General features: G+C 48.2%; 1 protein-coding gene across 1 annotated transcript in view; it reads left to right on the top strand.

Moving 5' to 3' along the window:
• The window catches only part of WNK4 (WNK lysine deficient protein kinase 4), a 51,706-nt gene that overhangs the window by 30,072 nt on the left and 4,638 nt on the right, over positions 1-16,996 (top strand). The window contains exons 6-19 of the mRNA XM_060255277.1: positions 703-922; positions 4,521-4,857; positions 5,300-5,409; positions 5,520-5,578; positions 7,363-7,507; positions 8,619-8,735; positions 8,959-9,206; positions 9,734-9,873; positions 12,217-12,357; positions 13,161-13,645; positions 13,705-13,707; positions 14,615-14,699; positions 15,022-15,337; positions 15,426-15,631. Of these exons, the coding sequence (XP_060111260.1) occupies positions 703-922; positions 4,521-4,857; positions 5,300-5,409; positions 5,520-5,578; positions 7,363-7,507; positions 8,619-8,735; positions 8,959-9,206; positions 9,734-9,873; positions 12,217-12,357; positions 13,161-13,645; positions 13,705-13,707; positions 14,615-14,699; positions 15,022-15,337; positions 15,426-15,631 (2,612 nt within the window). The remainder of the gene's footprint in view (positions 1-702; positions 923-4,520; positions 4,858-5,299; positions 5,410-5,519; positions 5,579-7,362; positions 7,508-8,618; positions 8,736-8,958; positions 9,207-9,733; positions 9,874-12,216; positions 12,358-13,160; positions 13,646-13,704; positions 13,708-14,614; positions 14,700-15,021; positions 15,338-15,425; positions 15,632-16,996) is intronic.

Below are 16,996 nucleotides of genomic sequence, written 5' to 3'. Positions count from 1 at the left end.
AAAGATTCATGGAGAGGAAATGACTGAGAGGTGATATGATCACCATCTTCAAGCAGGAATTAGGCATTTGCCTAGGGTGCAGGCCTGTGGGGGGGCACCAAATTAGACACCCCTCACGTGTCTTTAAAGGCACTGGCTCTTGATCACTAAGCTTTAAAATGAAGTGGCATTTTCCCTCAAGATGTCTCTGAGATGCACAGGTCTGGGTGAACAAGTCAAGCATAGGAAAGACTCAGACCCCTCAAAGCCTTTTTAAAAAACGTAATGATTCTTAAAGTTTGCTGGGAGAGTCTCCAGAGGAAAGCCAAGCAGAAGCTGGTGGCTGCGGGACTGGCTGGACTGCATTTTCAATCCCGAACTGGGTGTATGTGTGCGGGAAGTTATTTGTTAATTTCCTGGGGGGTGGGGGGTGGGGTGGACTAGATCACCTTGGAGTTCCCTTCCAGCTCTATGCTTCTATGAGTCATATGTCAAATGTTCAGAATGTTTAGAAAATGACAATATTCTTATCTCTGAAGAGGAATTTTGAAAGTGAATGCTTATGAGCAAATACATGAAATAGGAATGCCTGTGTGTGCATCTCCTAGCCCAAGTGTCTATTCGGTCACTATTGCAGATAGCCCCTTTCCCTGCTGACCCAAGTTGTCTCTCAGCTCTGCCAATTGCTTTCTACTCAGTCTTTTCCCCTTTCCTTCTCTCCAGATACACCATCCAGGATCTTCTGGATCACTCCTTCTTCCAGGAGGACACAGGTGTCCATGTGGAGCTGGCTGAAGAGGACGATGGGGTGAAATCTAACCTGAAGCTTTGGCTGAGGATGGATGACTCCAAGAATCTGCATGGGAAGTACAAGGACAACAATGCCCTGGAGTTCCATTTTGAGCTTTATAAGGATGTGGCTGAAGAAGTTGCCCAGGAAATGGTACATTTTTCCTGTGGTTTGCTGTGATGGGTGAGAGTAGCTGCTAGGAACCAAGGATGAGCTTAGGAACTGGGGAGGAGAGGAGTGGGTGAACTATGAAAAATGAGAGAGCCAAGGCCAGGAAAAAAGGAGCCCTCCGTTCTCATCCCAACTATGTAGGGGCTGGCTGAGATTAATTTCGCTTTAAAGGAGAGGAACTTTGAATAGTGGCTTTTCTCTTCATTCATCCTTTAGATCTTGCTGCGCTCAGGTCTGGTTCTGAAAACCAGGTTTAAAAAATTGTCTAAACTCTAAACTAAAGAGTGGGATCGTTTTCCCATGATGACCTTTTTTTCCACTTCTGATGTGCATTTTTTCAGCATTCACCCGCAAGTTGAATTGAAATAGGGGTTCTATACAGTGTTTTTCATAGTGCTAAAAAGGTAAAGGTAGTCCCCTGTGCAAGCACCAGTCATTTCTGACTCTGGGGTGACATCACATCACAATGCTTTCATGGTAGACTTTTAACAGGGTGGTTTGCCATTGCCTTCCCCAGTCATCTACACTTTCCCCCCAGCAAGCTGGGTACTCATTTTACCAACCTCGGAAGGATGGAAGGCTGAGTCAACCTGGAGCCGGCTACCTGAACCAGCTTTTGCTGGGATCGAACTCAGGTTGTGAGCAGAGGGCTCCGACTGCAATACTGCAGCTTTACCACTCTGCGCCACAGGGCTCTTTCCTTCAAGACCTGCGCCTTAACAACCAACATTACTTGTCATTCCAGGGTTTAGTTTCAGTTTGTTCACTCTTAGCCAATTAACCACAACAGCCAGGCAGCAACTCATTACCTTTACTTTAGCACCAAGAGATTTGGATAAGAAACTGTGTATCATCAGTCATGTTGAATACAGCCAGCACTTAAACTACAAATGATTTGTCCTAAAAGCTTTACTTAGAGATTGAAAAGCATGTGGAATAGGTTTGTGCCAGGTGGAACCCCACAGGATAAATCCCGGTGGCAACCCTTTGAGTCCAGTACATATATATACACACACACTGTGGCTAATAGCCACTGATGGACCTCTGCTCCATATTTTTATCCAATCCCCTCTTGAAGCTGGCTATGCTTATAAGAAGGGTTTCCAGCGACGGGGGGGGGGGGGGGGCTCAAGTTTCTGCTGTTCTCCACAGTCATGCTGTGCACTGGGTAACATCTTCTGTTTTTCATTATTGTTGTTTTGTAACTGTGCCTATGATAATATGTGGCTGAGAGCCAATGGGATATAATGGTTAGAGTGATGTACTCTTTGGGCCTGTAATTTGGACAAATTCAGATGCATAGAAGATTGACATTCCACTCTCCCAGTTTCTGAGAAGACCAGTGAGTGTTCCCTGTTGTGTTTCCAATGTTGCCTTGTGGGCAGGATTAAAGTCATGACTCCTTGCTTTTAAGCTGAGGATAATAATTTTGCTCCCTGAAGATGGCCTACATACCCTTCTGGAAAAAGACTTTTAAATCTATGTGGCTGAAAATGGTGGATGATAAACTATTATTAACTGGTGTGTGTGTGTGTATATATATATATATATGTGTGTGTGTGTGTGTGTGTGTGTGTATACAGGGCTTTTTTTGCAGCAGGAACTCTTCTGCATATTAGGCCACACCCTGCTGATGTAGCCAATCCTCTAAGAGCTTACAGGGCTCTTCTTACCGGGCCTACTGTAAGCTCCAGGAGGATTGGCCACATCAGCGGGGAGTGGCCTAATATGCGAAGGAGTTCCTGCTACAAAAAAAGCCCTATGTGTGTGTGCGTGTGCGTGTGCGTGTGTGTGTGTGTATGTATATATATATATATATATATATATATATATATATAAATCATTGCTCAGTTCCACAGTTCTGTAGGGTATTCTTGTTTGCTAGGTTGAACATCATTCCTTCCATGGTTTTACATGGCAAGTTTGCTGGCATGGTTCATTTTGACGTCATCTGCCCTTTTGGCCTGCAAATGACAGATACATCTTTCTGCATTTTGAACATATGAACATATGAAGCTGCCTTATACTGAATCAGACCCTCAGTCCATCAAAGTCAGTATTGTCTTCTCAGACTGGCAGCGGCTCTCCAGGATCTCAAGCTGAGGCTTTTCACACCTATTTGCCTGGACCCTTTCTTTTTGGAGATACCAGGGATTGAACCTGGGACCTTCTGCTTCCCAAGCAGATGCTCTACCATGAGCCACCGTCCCTCCCTTGCTGGAGTGCAGGAACCCTCTGTTACGCTCCTGTTAAGCAACCCTTTTGGGTGCTGGGACAAGGGAGTGGGGAACTTCAGCTGAAGCCCTCTCCACACACAAACATCCTTTAAGAAAGAAAAGAAAGCACGCTCCAGCCTTGTGAACAAATGCGAGGCTCTTCAGCAGGCAGGTGAGCCAAGTAGGTGTCTGAGGCGTGGGCAGATCAGGCAGGCAGGTAGGTTGGCCGGCCTCTCTGCAGTGGGGAGTCATGCGCCGCAATCATGTGGCCTGTGGTGCTCCTGCACAAGCTGGTCTTTTGGGCAAGGCGTGGGGCAGGGGTGGTGGGGTACGGCTCACACCCGAGGGGGCATGGCCCCCAAATGGCCCTGCTGTAGCTGTGGGCCTGCTCCCTACTCTCTGCAAACTGTTCTCTTCTTGCTTAAAGACAATGAGCTGAAAATTACATTGGACGTAGTTCTATATGTACCAGTCCTTTTATCTCGACTCCAGCTAGAATATCTGGAATTTTTCTGCTGCTTGATATTAGATACCTGCGAGCTTCGATGGTTGAAGGGAAAAGTTAGAGTGATGGATGTGGGAGACTCTGGTTCAAATTTCCACCCTGCCATGAAAGCTTGCTGAGTGACCTTGGGCCAGATATGTACTCCCCTCTCCCCCCAAGACACCTCACGGAGCTTTTGTGAGGGTCAATCGAAGGGGGGAGAGAGCAACGCCCTTTCCCCAGGTCTTCTTTGTGATGGAGCTTTGAATGTGAATGGAGGCACAGTGCTGTGTCGTCTCAGCTGCTGGTGCCCAGGCCAAAGGAGTGGTTCGGTTGCCAGCCTGGCTGATCCAGCCCTTCCTCTTAAAATGCCACAGAGTGTGGCTCCTTACCTGTTGTCTTTAAGCAGCTGTGGTTGCAAACAGGAAATAAGATTAGGAAATAAATAATAGGTAGATTATACTAATAATGGGGTGGGGGGAGGGTGAGCGCAGAAGTGTTTTGCTGGCAACTTTGGGTTCCCAGAGTAGGCCAGGCTGCCAACCTCCAGGTGGTACCTGGAGATCTCCTGCTATCACAGTTGATCTCCAGATGATTAAGATTAATTTCTCTGAAGAAAAGGGCTGCTTTGGAAAGTGGCCTATATGGCCTTATGACCTGCTGAGGCCCCTCTCCTCTCCTCCTCAGCCCAGCCCAGCCCAGAGTGGGCAGCCCACACACCTTCTGATTCACCAGCCTGGTCTTGGCCAAGGGAGAAGAACACAGCCCGTGCTTTGAAGGGCCCTGCAACTAGCTGCTGGGTGGGGGTGGGGGTGGGGAACTCAGTGAACTGAGAAGGAGGCAGCTCTGCTCCTTTCCACTCCATCTCCCCTCTCAACAGGTAACGCTGGGCTTTGTTTGTGAGGCAGACTACAAACTGGTGGCCAGAGCAGTTCGTGAGAGGGTCCTTTCTATCAAGCGCCAGCGGGAGAAGGCCAGGCGGGCTCAGGAGGAGCAGAAGAGACAGGAGATGGTGTTCTCCACACCCCCTCCAAATATCCTACATCTGCTGGAGCTTGGCTCCTCCCCCCTTCTCAGCCCCACCCAGGCCTCCACACCTACAACACCTGGATCCCGGGATTCGGCACTTGGGTCAACTTTCCCTCCAGAGCCAGAAGAACCTGAGGTTGACCAACACCAGCCCTTCCTGTACCGGCATGGCTATTCTTCTGCCACATGTATGTTCCCTCTTCTTTCCTCCCAGATCCCCTCACTCGCTGCCCCCTGGGAACAGCAGCTAGATACCATAAGCTGGTGCATATTCCCAGAGTGTCACCACACAATATTTGTATAGGCTGTGGAGTTTGATCACCTTGAGGAGAGCACATGAATTTCCAAATTAGATTAGCCACTCTTGTGAAACTGGGTGAAGTGTAGGCAACACTCCTTATAACTTAGGGACACCCTGACCTTCCTGAAGTCAGAGGCTAGCCAGCGTTTTGCCTTTCTCCATGGCTAGTGGAAGCCTGATGTCCTAGATCAACTTCTTTGCCATTTTAAAACTACGGATCCCTGAAGGAAACTTGCTGGGATGGTGGGACTCAGTTTGCAGTGAGCTGCAGAGAGGATTCTGTGGCCTCCCATTTCACTTTCTGACCTTCTTCTCTGTTGCTGCTTCAGCGGACTGTGAGACTGATGGCTACCTCAGTTCCTCTGGATTTGTGGACTTGCCTGATGTCCCCCAGAGTCTCCCCAGCCCAGTAGCTGCCCCGGAGCCCTCCTTCACTTCTGTGAGTCCAAGTGCTCTTTCTGGAGCAAGCTATGATGTGAGAGGATTCCCCTACCCTGGTGCCCGGAGCTGGGGAGTGTTAGAACAGGCCCTTCTTCTTTATCTCCACAGAGCATTGCAGTGAGCCTGCACCCTGTCTCCACTAGTGACTTCTCTTCCCCCTTGGACAGGTAAAAAGAGTGGGGCTGGAGTTGGCAATGGGGTTTATTGGCATGACATACCCAAGGATGCTTGAAATGAGTAGATTGTGCGGTGGCGCATGAATTTTCATCCACACAAACACACTTGGGTGACTGAAGAAAGTGGGATGTTTCTGGCCACTTTCATAGAATCATGGAAGGGACCTCCAGGGTAATCTAGTCCAACCCCCTGCACAATGCAGGAAACTCACAAATACCTCCCCCTATATTCACAGGATCTTAAATCAAATCAAAAGAGTTTCTGGCTCAACATTAGGAAGAACTTCCTGACCGTTAGAGCGATTCCTCAGTGGAACAGGCTTCCTCGGGAGGTGGTGGGCTCTCCTTCCTTGGAGGTTTTTAAACAGAGGCTAGATGGCCATCTGGCAGCAATGAAGACCCTGTGAATTTAGGAGGAGGTATTTGTGCGTTTCCTGCATTGTGCAGAGAGTTATTTATTTTATTTATTTATTTGTAGTTTGTATCCTGCCCTTCCCACCAAGTGGCTCAGGGCAGCTTACAGCATATAAAATCTAACATAAAAATATAAAAGTTTAAACATTTCGTACAGTTTACATGATTAAAATTTAAACAATTCACACAATTTACTTAACTAAAATATTAAAACATACAGCAATCTTATAAAACTACACTCGATTTCAAATTTCAGTGCCGGTTAGTTGTAAGCCAGCCGGATGAGGGCTGTCTTACAGGCCCTGCGGAATTGAGCAAGATCCCGCAGGGCCCTTACCTCTTCTGGCAGCTGGTTCCACCAGGAAGGGGCCATTACGGAAAAGGCCCTATCCCTCGTAGATTTCAAACGGGCTTCCTTTGGCCCGGGGACAACAAGGAGAGGTTGAGGAGAAGGTTAGAGGTCCCTTCCAACTCTATGATTCTATTATTCTTTGCTGGACGTTATTAAGAAAAGAATTGAAAACAAAACAGTCTATATTATAAAAGCTATGGTGCAGCCTCATTTGGGATACTGTCTGTACTTCATGCAGGACCGGATCTACGTGTTTTTTGAGGGGTGGCAAAATTAAAAAATGGCGCCCCCCTTATGGGCCATTATATCTTATGGTCCCATAGAATACAATGGACTCCATACCCAATTTGGCACCCAGGGTCAAGCACCTCCTTCTGCCTTCCCCCCCCCCCCTTTGATCTGGCCCTGACTTCATGTAATTCTGGACTCCATATCTCAAAAAGGGTATTGCAGAGCTGGAAAAGTACAAAGGAAGAGACTCAAGATGATCAGGGAACCTTTTCTATGAGGAAAGGCTGGAAAATCTGGAAATTTCAATCTAGAGAAAGATGGCTGATGGGGAAACATGACAGAGGATTATAAAATTATGCATGGAGTGGAGGGAGAGGATTGTTTTTTTCCCCTCTGCCATAGTACTGGAACCCAAGGAAGCTGATGAGCAGTAGATTTAGGACAAACGAAAGGACAGAAATACTTTTTTACTCGCCAAGTAATGAAATTGCAGAGTCTACTGCCAATGGACATAGCGATGGTCGCAAGCATAGACAGCTTTAAAAGAGGGTTAGAAAGATGAATGGAGGACTTTCCATGGCTTCTAGTTCCACATTTTGAGGCAGTAAACCTCTGAAACCTGGTGCAAGGATGCAGTGCTGGGGGGGGGGGAGGGGGGGGCTTGACCTGTGAGTCCTGTTTGGTGGCCCTGAAGGGCAACTGGTTGGCCACTCTGAAACAGGTCTGTGTACAGCAGGGCTCTCCTTCTGTTCGTAATGCTCTGATGCCTTTGAAACAGCTACCCATCAGATGTGGCATCTGGATTGAGTGACGGCTGTGAAGGTCTGTCTGCTGGAGAATGCAGAGTGATGAAGCCTTCGGTCAAACGGGGGTCTGGGAGGCTGCTGAGACGACGTGCTCGTTCTCGCTTACGCATCACAAATGTGAGTGCCCTCCATGTTGCGACAGCTTTGTGGTTTCTGCGCACACGCTCACATGAGCCCTAATTAGTGGGAACTGATGAACATATGAAGCTGCCTTATACTGAATCAGACCCTTGGTCCATCGAAGTCAGTATTGTCTTCTCAGACTGGCAGCGGCTCTCCAGGGTCTCAAGCTGAGGTTTTTCACACCTATTTGCCTGGACCCTTTTTTGGAGATGCCAGGGATTGAACCTGGGACCTTCTGCTTCCCAAGCAGATGCTCTACCACTGAGCCACCGTCCCTCCCCTTCATATGAATCATCTCTGTGGGCTCCTGAGGAGACGAGGGCTATCCAAGGGTCGGGTTTCTTTGAATTAGGTGAATGACTTTCATTTAAGCATGAGGCAGCTGTTCAGATTTGGGCAGCCGACAAGTTGAACGAACTCTTGATGTTAAAAGGAAAGGCTGTCACAAAGATTGTTTTTTTGCACGATGCTTAAGGATATAGAATATTCCCTGTTAGAGCATATCGCTTGAACTGGGGTGGAGGGAAGACTTTAAAACAAAACAAGTTCAAGACTCATTAGTTCTGTGGAAAACCCTGCTTTTAGAATATAAACGTATGCTTTAAACAAGTTCTGTTACTTCTGTAATAATTGCTTTTAAAGGAGAGCCATAATATTTTTAGGCTTCAAGACAAATCATTGGCTACCTCTGGAGACTCAGTGTTGTGGAGTGGTTAGAGTATCAGACTAGGATCTGGGAGATCCAAGTTCGAATCCCCCCTCTGCCCTGAAAGGCCTTGGTGGGTGACCCCTTGTGCCTTGTAGTCGGTCTCTCTCAGCCTAACCTGTTGGAGGATAAAATGAAGAAGAGAACAATGAAAACCGCTTTGAGCCTCCATTGGGAGGGAAAGCAAGGTATAAATGAAGTAAATAAATAATAAATATTTTAATGAAAGGTCCTCTCTGTTCATCCACTGGATTAATGGAAGAGAGTTCCATCTTTGTGGCTGTATGCCCTTCAGGAGTCCCAAATCCTGATGTCTTTACTTATCTTTTGCTGCTGATTCAGCCAAGTTGAGTCACCTGTCCACTTGCCACCCTAATTTCAACTCTTTCCTGTGTGCAGTTCTCAAACCAAAACGATCGTGTGGTTGAGTGCCAACTCCAAACTTACAACAGCAAGATGGTCACCTTTAAGTTTGACCTGGATGGGGACAGTGCCGAGGAGATTGCCGCTGTCATGGTAAGCCTGTGAGGGTTGGGGAAGAGGTGAGGGGCTGCGGCAGAAGTGGACCCCAGTCACCTTTAAGTTTGACCTGGATGGGGACAGTGCCGAGGAGATTGCCGCTGTCATGGTAAGCCTGTGAGGGTTGGGGAAGAGGTGAGGGGCTGCGGCAGAAGTGGACCCCAGTTCTGTTTTGACTCTTCCCCCCAACATATGTACACTCCATTCCTGTCACCCCCAGGTTGCCAAGGAGTTTATCCTGAAATCAGAGCAGGATGGATTCATCCGACGAATCCATGACATCGTCCAACATGTGGAGACCCTCCTGCACAAAGATGGGAAGAGCAAAGCCCAGGAGGCTGTGGGCAGCCGAGAGATGCAGGGCCTCTCCTCTCCTCTCCTGGGTGATGTGAGTGACACAGCTGGCAAACGCTCTGCCCTTCAGTGGTCGCAAGGAATCCCAGCTGGGATCCCTTTTGGGAGCCAGAAGTGCAGGGATTTTTAAAAGAGGCCTTTCCGTGCCCCCACCAACCAAGAGGAACCCAACTCTCCCAATGCCTTCTCTTTCCTTCACTGCCAGAGCCAGTTTGGTATAGTGGTTAAGTGTGCAGACTCTTATCTGGGAGAACCGGGTTTGATTCCCCACTCCTCCACTTGCACCTGCTAGCATGGCCTCAGGTCAGCCATAGCTCTCTCAGGAGTTGTCCTTGAAAGGACAGCTGCTGTGAGAGACCTCTCCAGCTCCACCCACCTCACAGGGTGTCTGTTGTGGGGGAGGAAGGGAAAGGAGATGGTGAGCCGCTCTGAGACTCTTCGGAGGAGGGCGGGATATAAATCCAATATCATCATCTTCTTCTGCCTCTCCTCCTTTCCTGTCAACAGAGGCTTTAAATAAAAGAAAGATGGCCAGGAAGTCACATGCCTCGAGTGGGGGAATCGGAGGGATGGGAGTAGTTATGATCTCCCCCTAGAAAGGAAAAGCACTTTGCATGTTCAGATTGTTTTTGAGATTTCAGGCTCTCGCCACTGTGGGGTTGGAGGAGGCAGTTGTGGCTTCTCCATTCTCTGAATACCAACCAAAACAACCTCCTTGTCTCCTTTCAGAGCCAGCTACAAGGGCTTTCGCGTTCCATCTCCTCATCCTCCTCTTTGAGTGGTATGTAGCCCCACAACCTGACCCTATCCCAACATTCATATGTTCTTTTCCAAGACTGCATGCAGCTGCTTATCTGGAAATGGAATGATGATAGTTTTACAGTAGGGATCTCCCTGTATTTTATGACCACTCTGGTTCAGTTTTGTCGCTTCCAGGGCTTTTTTTGTGGCAGGAACTCCTTTGCATATTAGGCTACACTCTCTGATGTAGCCTAATATACAAAAGAGTTCCTGCTACAAAAAAAAATGGTTTCTCCACACTTGGGACAGAACTGCAGCTGTCATTTTCTCCACTCATATTAATACAATCCAGAAGTTTGTGCCATTAAAACTCATTTCTTATTTTGTACGAGTTGCCAGTAAATGACATAAAATGGTAGCTAATGTAAAAATAGTTTGAAAGAACAGAAATAAAACTTGCCAAAGAAAACAGGCAGGAGGGAGAATGAAAAAATACATATTCCTTTATGTCTATTTTATTCCTGCTGGGTTGTTTATTGCATCTTGGAATAAAGTTCCTGATGGTTTCTCCACACTGAGGACAAAACTGCACCTGGCATTTTCTCCACTCATATTAAAACAAATCCACCAATCTTGGTACCCAGCTCTGCAACACACCCTACAGACTATAAATTGCAGAAAGTCTCAGAACAACCAGCAAATTCCACAGAACAATCAGCACAGTCAACAACCATCTTCCTTATCTTCACACCCCTTCCAACCCTCCCAGCAATTAACACAGAACAATGGCCACATTCAACAGCCAGTTTCCTTATCACTACCCTTCCAGGAAGCCCCACCAAACAATGGGCACATCCACAAACCAATTGCCCTCTCACCACACCCCCTCCAGCCTAGAAACAGCAGCTCTCCAGCAGCCCTGGCCTCACTCAATGCACAGCAGTCAAGGTCAGAGCGCCTGCTCCGGCTGCAACGCCACTGATGATGTTCTCTGCAGCTGAGAACGAAACGTCTGGAAGAAAAACTTTCTCCAGTAGAACACGGCACTTGAGCCCGAAAGATTGTACAAACCCTAATCATATTAAAACAATCCAGTAGTTTGTCCCATTAAAACTGATTTCTTATTTAAAACACTTACATGCTGCCTTTCCACCCAAATAGTGTCCCCAGGGTAGCAGACATCATGCATTAAAACATTTAAACATTAAAACAGCATTTAAAATGTGTGTATACGTAACAATAGAACACATACAAACACATACTACCAAGGAGATACATTCAGTTCAGCTGAATTATGAACTATGGGTTTGCCATCTTCGAAATACTTGGATTAAAAGTATAATTAGAGATTGTTCCCTTAGCTCTTCTTCAAGAGAAGCTCAGTACAAGCTTATTTATTGCTGGTACCTAATGACAGTAAAGAAAGGGAAATAAAGAAATGCGGGGAAGAAATGGAAATAAAGGGAAACAAAGAAATGTGGGGAATAGAAAGAAAGGGAAATAAAGAAATAAGGGGGAAACTTACCTGAACTGCCACAGTGACTCTTCTACGCCCTGCAGTGATCATGGCCAGCCAGCCAGGTCTTGGGGAGGCCACCGTGTAGTGCAACTGGGCCCCACAATCCCTGCTGGCCAACTGGCCTCGGGGAGGCCGCAGCATTGCTCAGCCCTGCAGGAGGTCCCAGTGCAGCTTAGCCCTGCAATCCCTGTGGGACAGACCAAGGGAAAACGGCCCATGGGCCAGATGTTCCCCACGCCTGGCCTGGAGCATCCCTGTGTAGCTGATTGCGAGTGAGGGAGAGCTCACCACCTCCCTCGGCGACTGATTCCACTGTTGAACAACCTTCACTGTAAAAACTCTTTTCCTAATACCCAACTGGTACTATTCCATCCATAATTTAAACCCATTATTGTGAGTCCTTGTGCTTATGAATGTTAGTTGCTGAAGTGGCTTTTGTGCCACAGTATAATCAGAACAGAAGCAAACTCCAGTTGCTGATGCCTGGGGATTGTCCTTTGGGCTAAATGAGATTTGTCTTCTTGCTGTTGTATTTTATGATGTATTGTTTTTGCATGTTTGCCATAGTTTTGACTTTTACTTTAAAAAAAATAGTCATGTCATGTTGATAGAATGAGATAGAAGGGTGCATTCCCCCCAGTGTTTTAGTGGGTATTGAGCATTCCATATTAGAGCTGAATCACACATTCAAAGAACTGCAGTTTCTTCAGAAACTACTTAGAAGGCAGGTGTATGAAAGGGGGCCACGTAACATCAGGAGGTGCTTAATCTAGAAATGGTTCTGGTAATCCTGGAAAAGATGCCTGATTTGCAAGAAGAAATTGTGAAATTACATCCCAAGACTTGATGCTTCCTTTATTTCAGATCTGAGCTGCTCGAGCCCTGGCCAGTCCATCTCACCCCTTGGTCAGGCATCGTTGGTGGGGTCCCTGACTGAGAATGAGCTCTTCAGCCCAACAAGCACGGAGGCCTTGGGGTTTCCTCTGCTTTCGTTGCCACCCAAAGGTTAGAAGTGAGCAATTCCCATTCAGAAGAAAGGGCCCAGCAGGGCAGGAATTAGAAATGGATTCTCTTTGATCTCTCCTGCTAGTCTGTGGAACTTTGATGTTTTGTAATTGCCGAATCCAGGGGCCAGGACAGCTGATGGCACATTGCAAACTGCTGGTTTCAGGGAGATGTGTGTTTGGCACATCTACAGATTCTGACATCCTCAAATGTTCATGTTGGGGGGGGGGAATTGTCCATATGGGTTTACACTTGTTTGTTTGGTCCACATGGGTTGGAGAAACTTTTGAAAATATATAGAGCCTGGCGAACAGAACGGTCCTATGCAGAATTACTCCAGTCTAAGATGACTGAAATGAACAGATAGAAATAACTGCACAGAACTGCGTATTAAGCTCAGAAATCAAATGGTTGGGTCATGTTAACAGTGGCTTAGCCTGCACTGGGGAAGGATTTCAGTGGATTCTGTAGTTCCCCATCCATCTTGATCCATCCTTCTGTACCCTTCTTTCTTTACCAAATAGTCCATGTTACTGAAAAAATTGAGAATTCCGGGAGCAGAATGTATTATTTTAATTAGTATGAGATCATTCACATACTTCCACACAAATATGCCGGATATGCATTATTTGGTAGCAGAGTTTTTATTCTGCTGCAGCACACAAAATATATAGTTGGGGTGCAGATTTAGCTGTGTGGCAGGGGATGCATTTTGCCATAGGGCCAGAGAGATTCAGCCTCCCTTCCTGCCCACTTTCCAGCTGGGCATTCATTCATCTAGGACTTTGCATTTCTTTTTGCAGGTGTCCCTGACATAGCTGCACAGACCTGGTCCTCTTACCCCAGGATGCCAACGATTCCTTGCTACCTGCTCCCAGTGTCCCAACCAGCCTCCCCACCAAGCGCCCTCCTTCCTCCCTTGTCCCTCCCATCACCTACTGTCCCATCTGTTGGGCAGCCCCCCCTTATCCCCCTCTGGACCTCCTCTCCTTCCCCCTCCCCATCCCTGTTCTCTCTTGCCAATGTCTTCTCCCTAGCTGCAATGAGCGTGGCCCAGTCGCTTCTCCCAGCTGTTTCTGGAGCCCCTGCCCAGACGGGCCCTGTCTACACCTCCCCTGTCTCACAGTCCCCGGGGCTTTGCCCACCCAGCCAGGCCACTGCCCATTTCATCTACCCAGAGGTGCCCCCTCCCACTAAACCAGCCCAGCTAGTCAACAAGCTCTTTGGGTCACAGGCATCTCCGCTGCCCTCCAGAACCTCAGCCTTGGAGAGTCCTGACAACTGCCTGGTAAGCCAGCCTGGAAAGGAGGTATTTCCACCTGTGGGTAGTGGGTGGGACAGACAGAGCAGGTGCAGAGACTGCTGCCCAGGCTCGGACTACTTGGAAAGAGCAGTTGCCAATTCACAGGAATGGGAGTTGGTGCTCTGCCATTAGATTGGGTCTCCCGGGCTGGTCTGCTTGCTGGCCATTGGGACCAGGTGTCTGAGCTTGGACAGGATTTAAGTTTCTCTGCAGTCAGCAACTGCTTGGCTGGCTGTGGGGAAGCGCCGTCACCCTCATTCCTGCATCTCTACAACAGAGATGAGAATAAAGGCTTCTAAAGGTTTGGGGGATCCTAAAACCTCCCTCTGATATTAGAACTTTAAAATCTTTTAAGCTGGTGCCTGAAAAGTTGATGCTGCTGCCTCTTCAGGAGAGAAGCGTCTTGTCCTCCCCCCTCAACAAGGTTTTTAATCTAGTGGGTTGCTTGTGGTAGCGGCTCTACTAGCCCAGACCAGCCTAACCTTGTCTGAATCTGGAAGCTAAGAGGGAGGAATGGAAGGCAATGGCACACCTCCATGACCTCTCTCTCACCTTGAAAACCCCAGAAGGTGGAACTCGGTGGCACACTCGTGAGCGCCTCTGAGGTTATGGCTGTACACGACATTTGCTTGTTAAGAATGCAACTGAAATGAAACGTGCTTGCCTCTGAACATCTCCATCGGTAATCTGAAGCTATTGACTGGCCTATGGGCAGGCGGGGGCGGGGGGGACATCCTGTAGATGCATCTCTTCATTCTGGTTCCTGAGCCTCATCCACAAACTGACTGGGAGCGCCTGGCTCTCAAGAGGCCCTCAGCCTGTTCCCAGTCTGCTGCCCAGGGACCGTCTGCTGTCCTGGGGGGGCACTGGGGCAGGGGTCAAGCAGTCAGAAGAGGGCATAGCAAGGTATGAGTGCCCTGATCCCTCACTCTCTCTCTCTCTCTCTCTCAACAGGCACCTTCCTCTCCCTGCTCCCAGCTTGGGTCGGATTCTCCTGCCCCCACCTCCCCTCTTGCCCGGCTCTCCCCCATCAGTGAAGGTGAGGCGGGTCAGGAGGATGTGTGGCTGCGGCCTTTCCTGTTCCCCAGAAAATGCCAAATGGTAACAGAGCTCTTAGGTAGGGCGAACGGCCAGCTCACATGTGGGGACTGCAGGCAGCAGTCTGTCTCACGTCTTCCAGGGGCTTCACGTTAAAAATCCACATAGATAGCAAGACAGTTTTTGCTCCTGGTAAATGCAGTAGGAGATGTGTTGAAGATTTATTTTGAAATTATAGCAAGCCTAAGGAAAGCAATTGTTCTATGGGATCGCATCTCCCTTCCCCACAATGAATCTGCCCATCTGCTCTCCTCAAACTCCAGAGCGCAAGCCGCAGATTCTGGGCCGCTTCCGCGTGACACCAACACAGGATGTGGCTGCTGATATCCCCTTGAAGGGCGACGGGCCCAACTCCTCTTGTGCCTCAGAGTCGGACAGTGAGTCTCCAGGCAGCACGCTGGTCCAGGAAGCAGAAGAGGGCACCACACCGGTGGCAGAAGGAGAAGGGGAAGGAGAGGTCCATTCTGGCTCCCACGTCTGGGTGAACTATCTGTACAGCACCTCTTATCCAAGCAGCGACGACACAGACAGTGCTGAAGACGACGACGTCTGGGAGGAGTTGCAGCTCTTGCGCCAGAAGTGAGTGGAGGGCGAGGACCCCCTTCCCCACTGCTCCGTGACCACCCCGACTGATGTCTGCTTTCTTCCTTCTCTCACTTCTGCTCAGGCACCTGTCTGAAGTAGAGATGCTCCAGGCCCAGCAGAAGCAAGAGATTGAGGAACTCTATGCCCGCCTGGGCAAGGTGCCGCCTCCTGGCATCATGTCCCCTGCTGCCATGCTCTCCAGCCGCCAGCGCCGTTTCTCCAAGAGCAGCTTCAGCCCCTTCTCACGGCGCAGTAGTCTGCAGCGTCTGGACATGGGGCAGCCCCAAGGTGAGCCGCTTCCATACCCCCCCCATCCTATGCCAAGTGAAAGCTGCATCCTGCAGTTGGTGTGTGACGGAAGGCATGCCTCATTAGGGTTTGTAGAATCTTTCGGGCTCAAGTGCCGTGTTCTACTGGAGAAAGTTTTCCTTCCAGACGTTTCGTTCTCGGCTGCGGAGAACATCCTCAGTGGCGTTGCAGCCGGAGCAGGCGCTCTGACCTTCTTGGCTGCTGTGCGTTGAGTGAAGGCATGCCACTTTGAAAGCCAGACTCATTGGGCTGAAGTTGTAATTACAAATGTTAGAAAAGCTGGGAAAGTGATCAGCCTTACACAGCTCCAGAAAACAAGCTTTTGAGGCACAGAAATCCCCCCCTCTCCCTCTGTGCATTCTGGATACATCCATGCCTTGGGAAAAGTGTTCGGCATGTGTGGGTTGTGCAGGTGGCTGGGACCTCTCGCTTCCTCACGCTGGCCTCACTCTTCCTAATAACCGTTTGTGAGATCACATGCAAGCCTTGGAGAGTCAAGATGTGGCCCAAGACCCAGAATAAAATAGGGGCAGGGAAAGGAGAATTTGATAAAAAGACTTAACATATACATAACAGGATGATCAGCAATACAGTGGACATAAAAGTATTTAAAATACATGCATAGAACATATTTATAATATTCAAAAAATATTTTTCCTCTCAATCAACAGATATTTAATAATCTTTATATATGATATAAACTAGTCAGGGCTTTTTTTGTAGAAAAAGCCCAGCAGGAACTCATTTGCGTAGTAGGCCACACCCCCTGGTGGCACCATTGTGTCACGCAGAAAACCCCAGCAGGAACTTATTTGCATATTAGGCCACACCTCCTGATGCCAAGCCAACTGGAACTGCCTTCCTGCTCAAAAAAAGCCCTGAAACTCGTCACTAAGGCATAGAAGTTGTTTAACATTCACATTAGCTTTAGCTATCAAATATCGAAAATTTAAACTAATCTCATATTTATTTGGAATATTGATATATCTTGATATAGGGTTTGTAGAATCTTTCAGACTCGAGTGCCGTGTTCTACTGGAGAAAGTTTTTCTTCCAGACGTTTTGTTCTCAGCTGCGGAGAACATCCTCAGTGGCGTTGCAGCCGGAGCAGGCATTCTGACCTTCTTGGCTGCTGTGCATTGAGTGAGGCCAGGGCTGCTGGAGAGCTGCTATTTCTAGGCTGGAGGGGGTGTGGTGAAAGGGCAATAGGTTTGTGGATGTGCCCATTGTTTCGTGGGGCTTCCTGGAAGGGTAGTAATAAGGAAACTGGCTGTTGAATTTGACCATTGTTCTGTGTTAATTGCTGGGAGGGTTGGAAGGGGTGTGAAGATAAGGAAGATGGTT

Source organism: Heteronotia binoei, chromosome 15 (genome assembly GCF_032191835.1).
Source record: "Heteronotia binoei isolate CCM8104 ecotype False Entrance Well chromosome 15, APGP_CSIRO_Hbin_v1, whole genome shotgun sequence".
NCBI lineage: Eukaryota > Metazoa > Chordata > Lepidosauria > Squamata > Gekkonidae > Heteronotia > Heteronotia binoei.
This window is presented reverse-complemented; position numbering and strand designations above follow the sequence as displayed.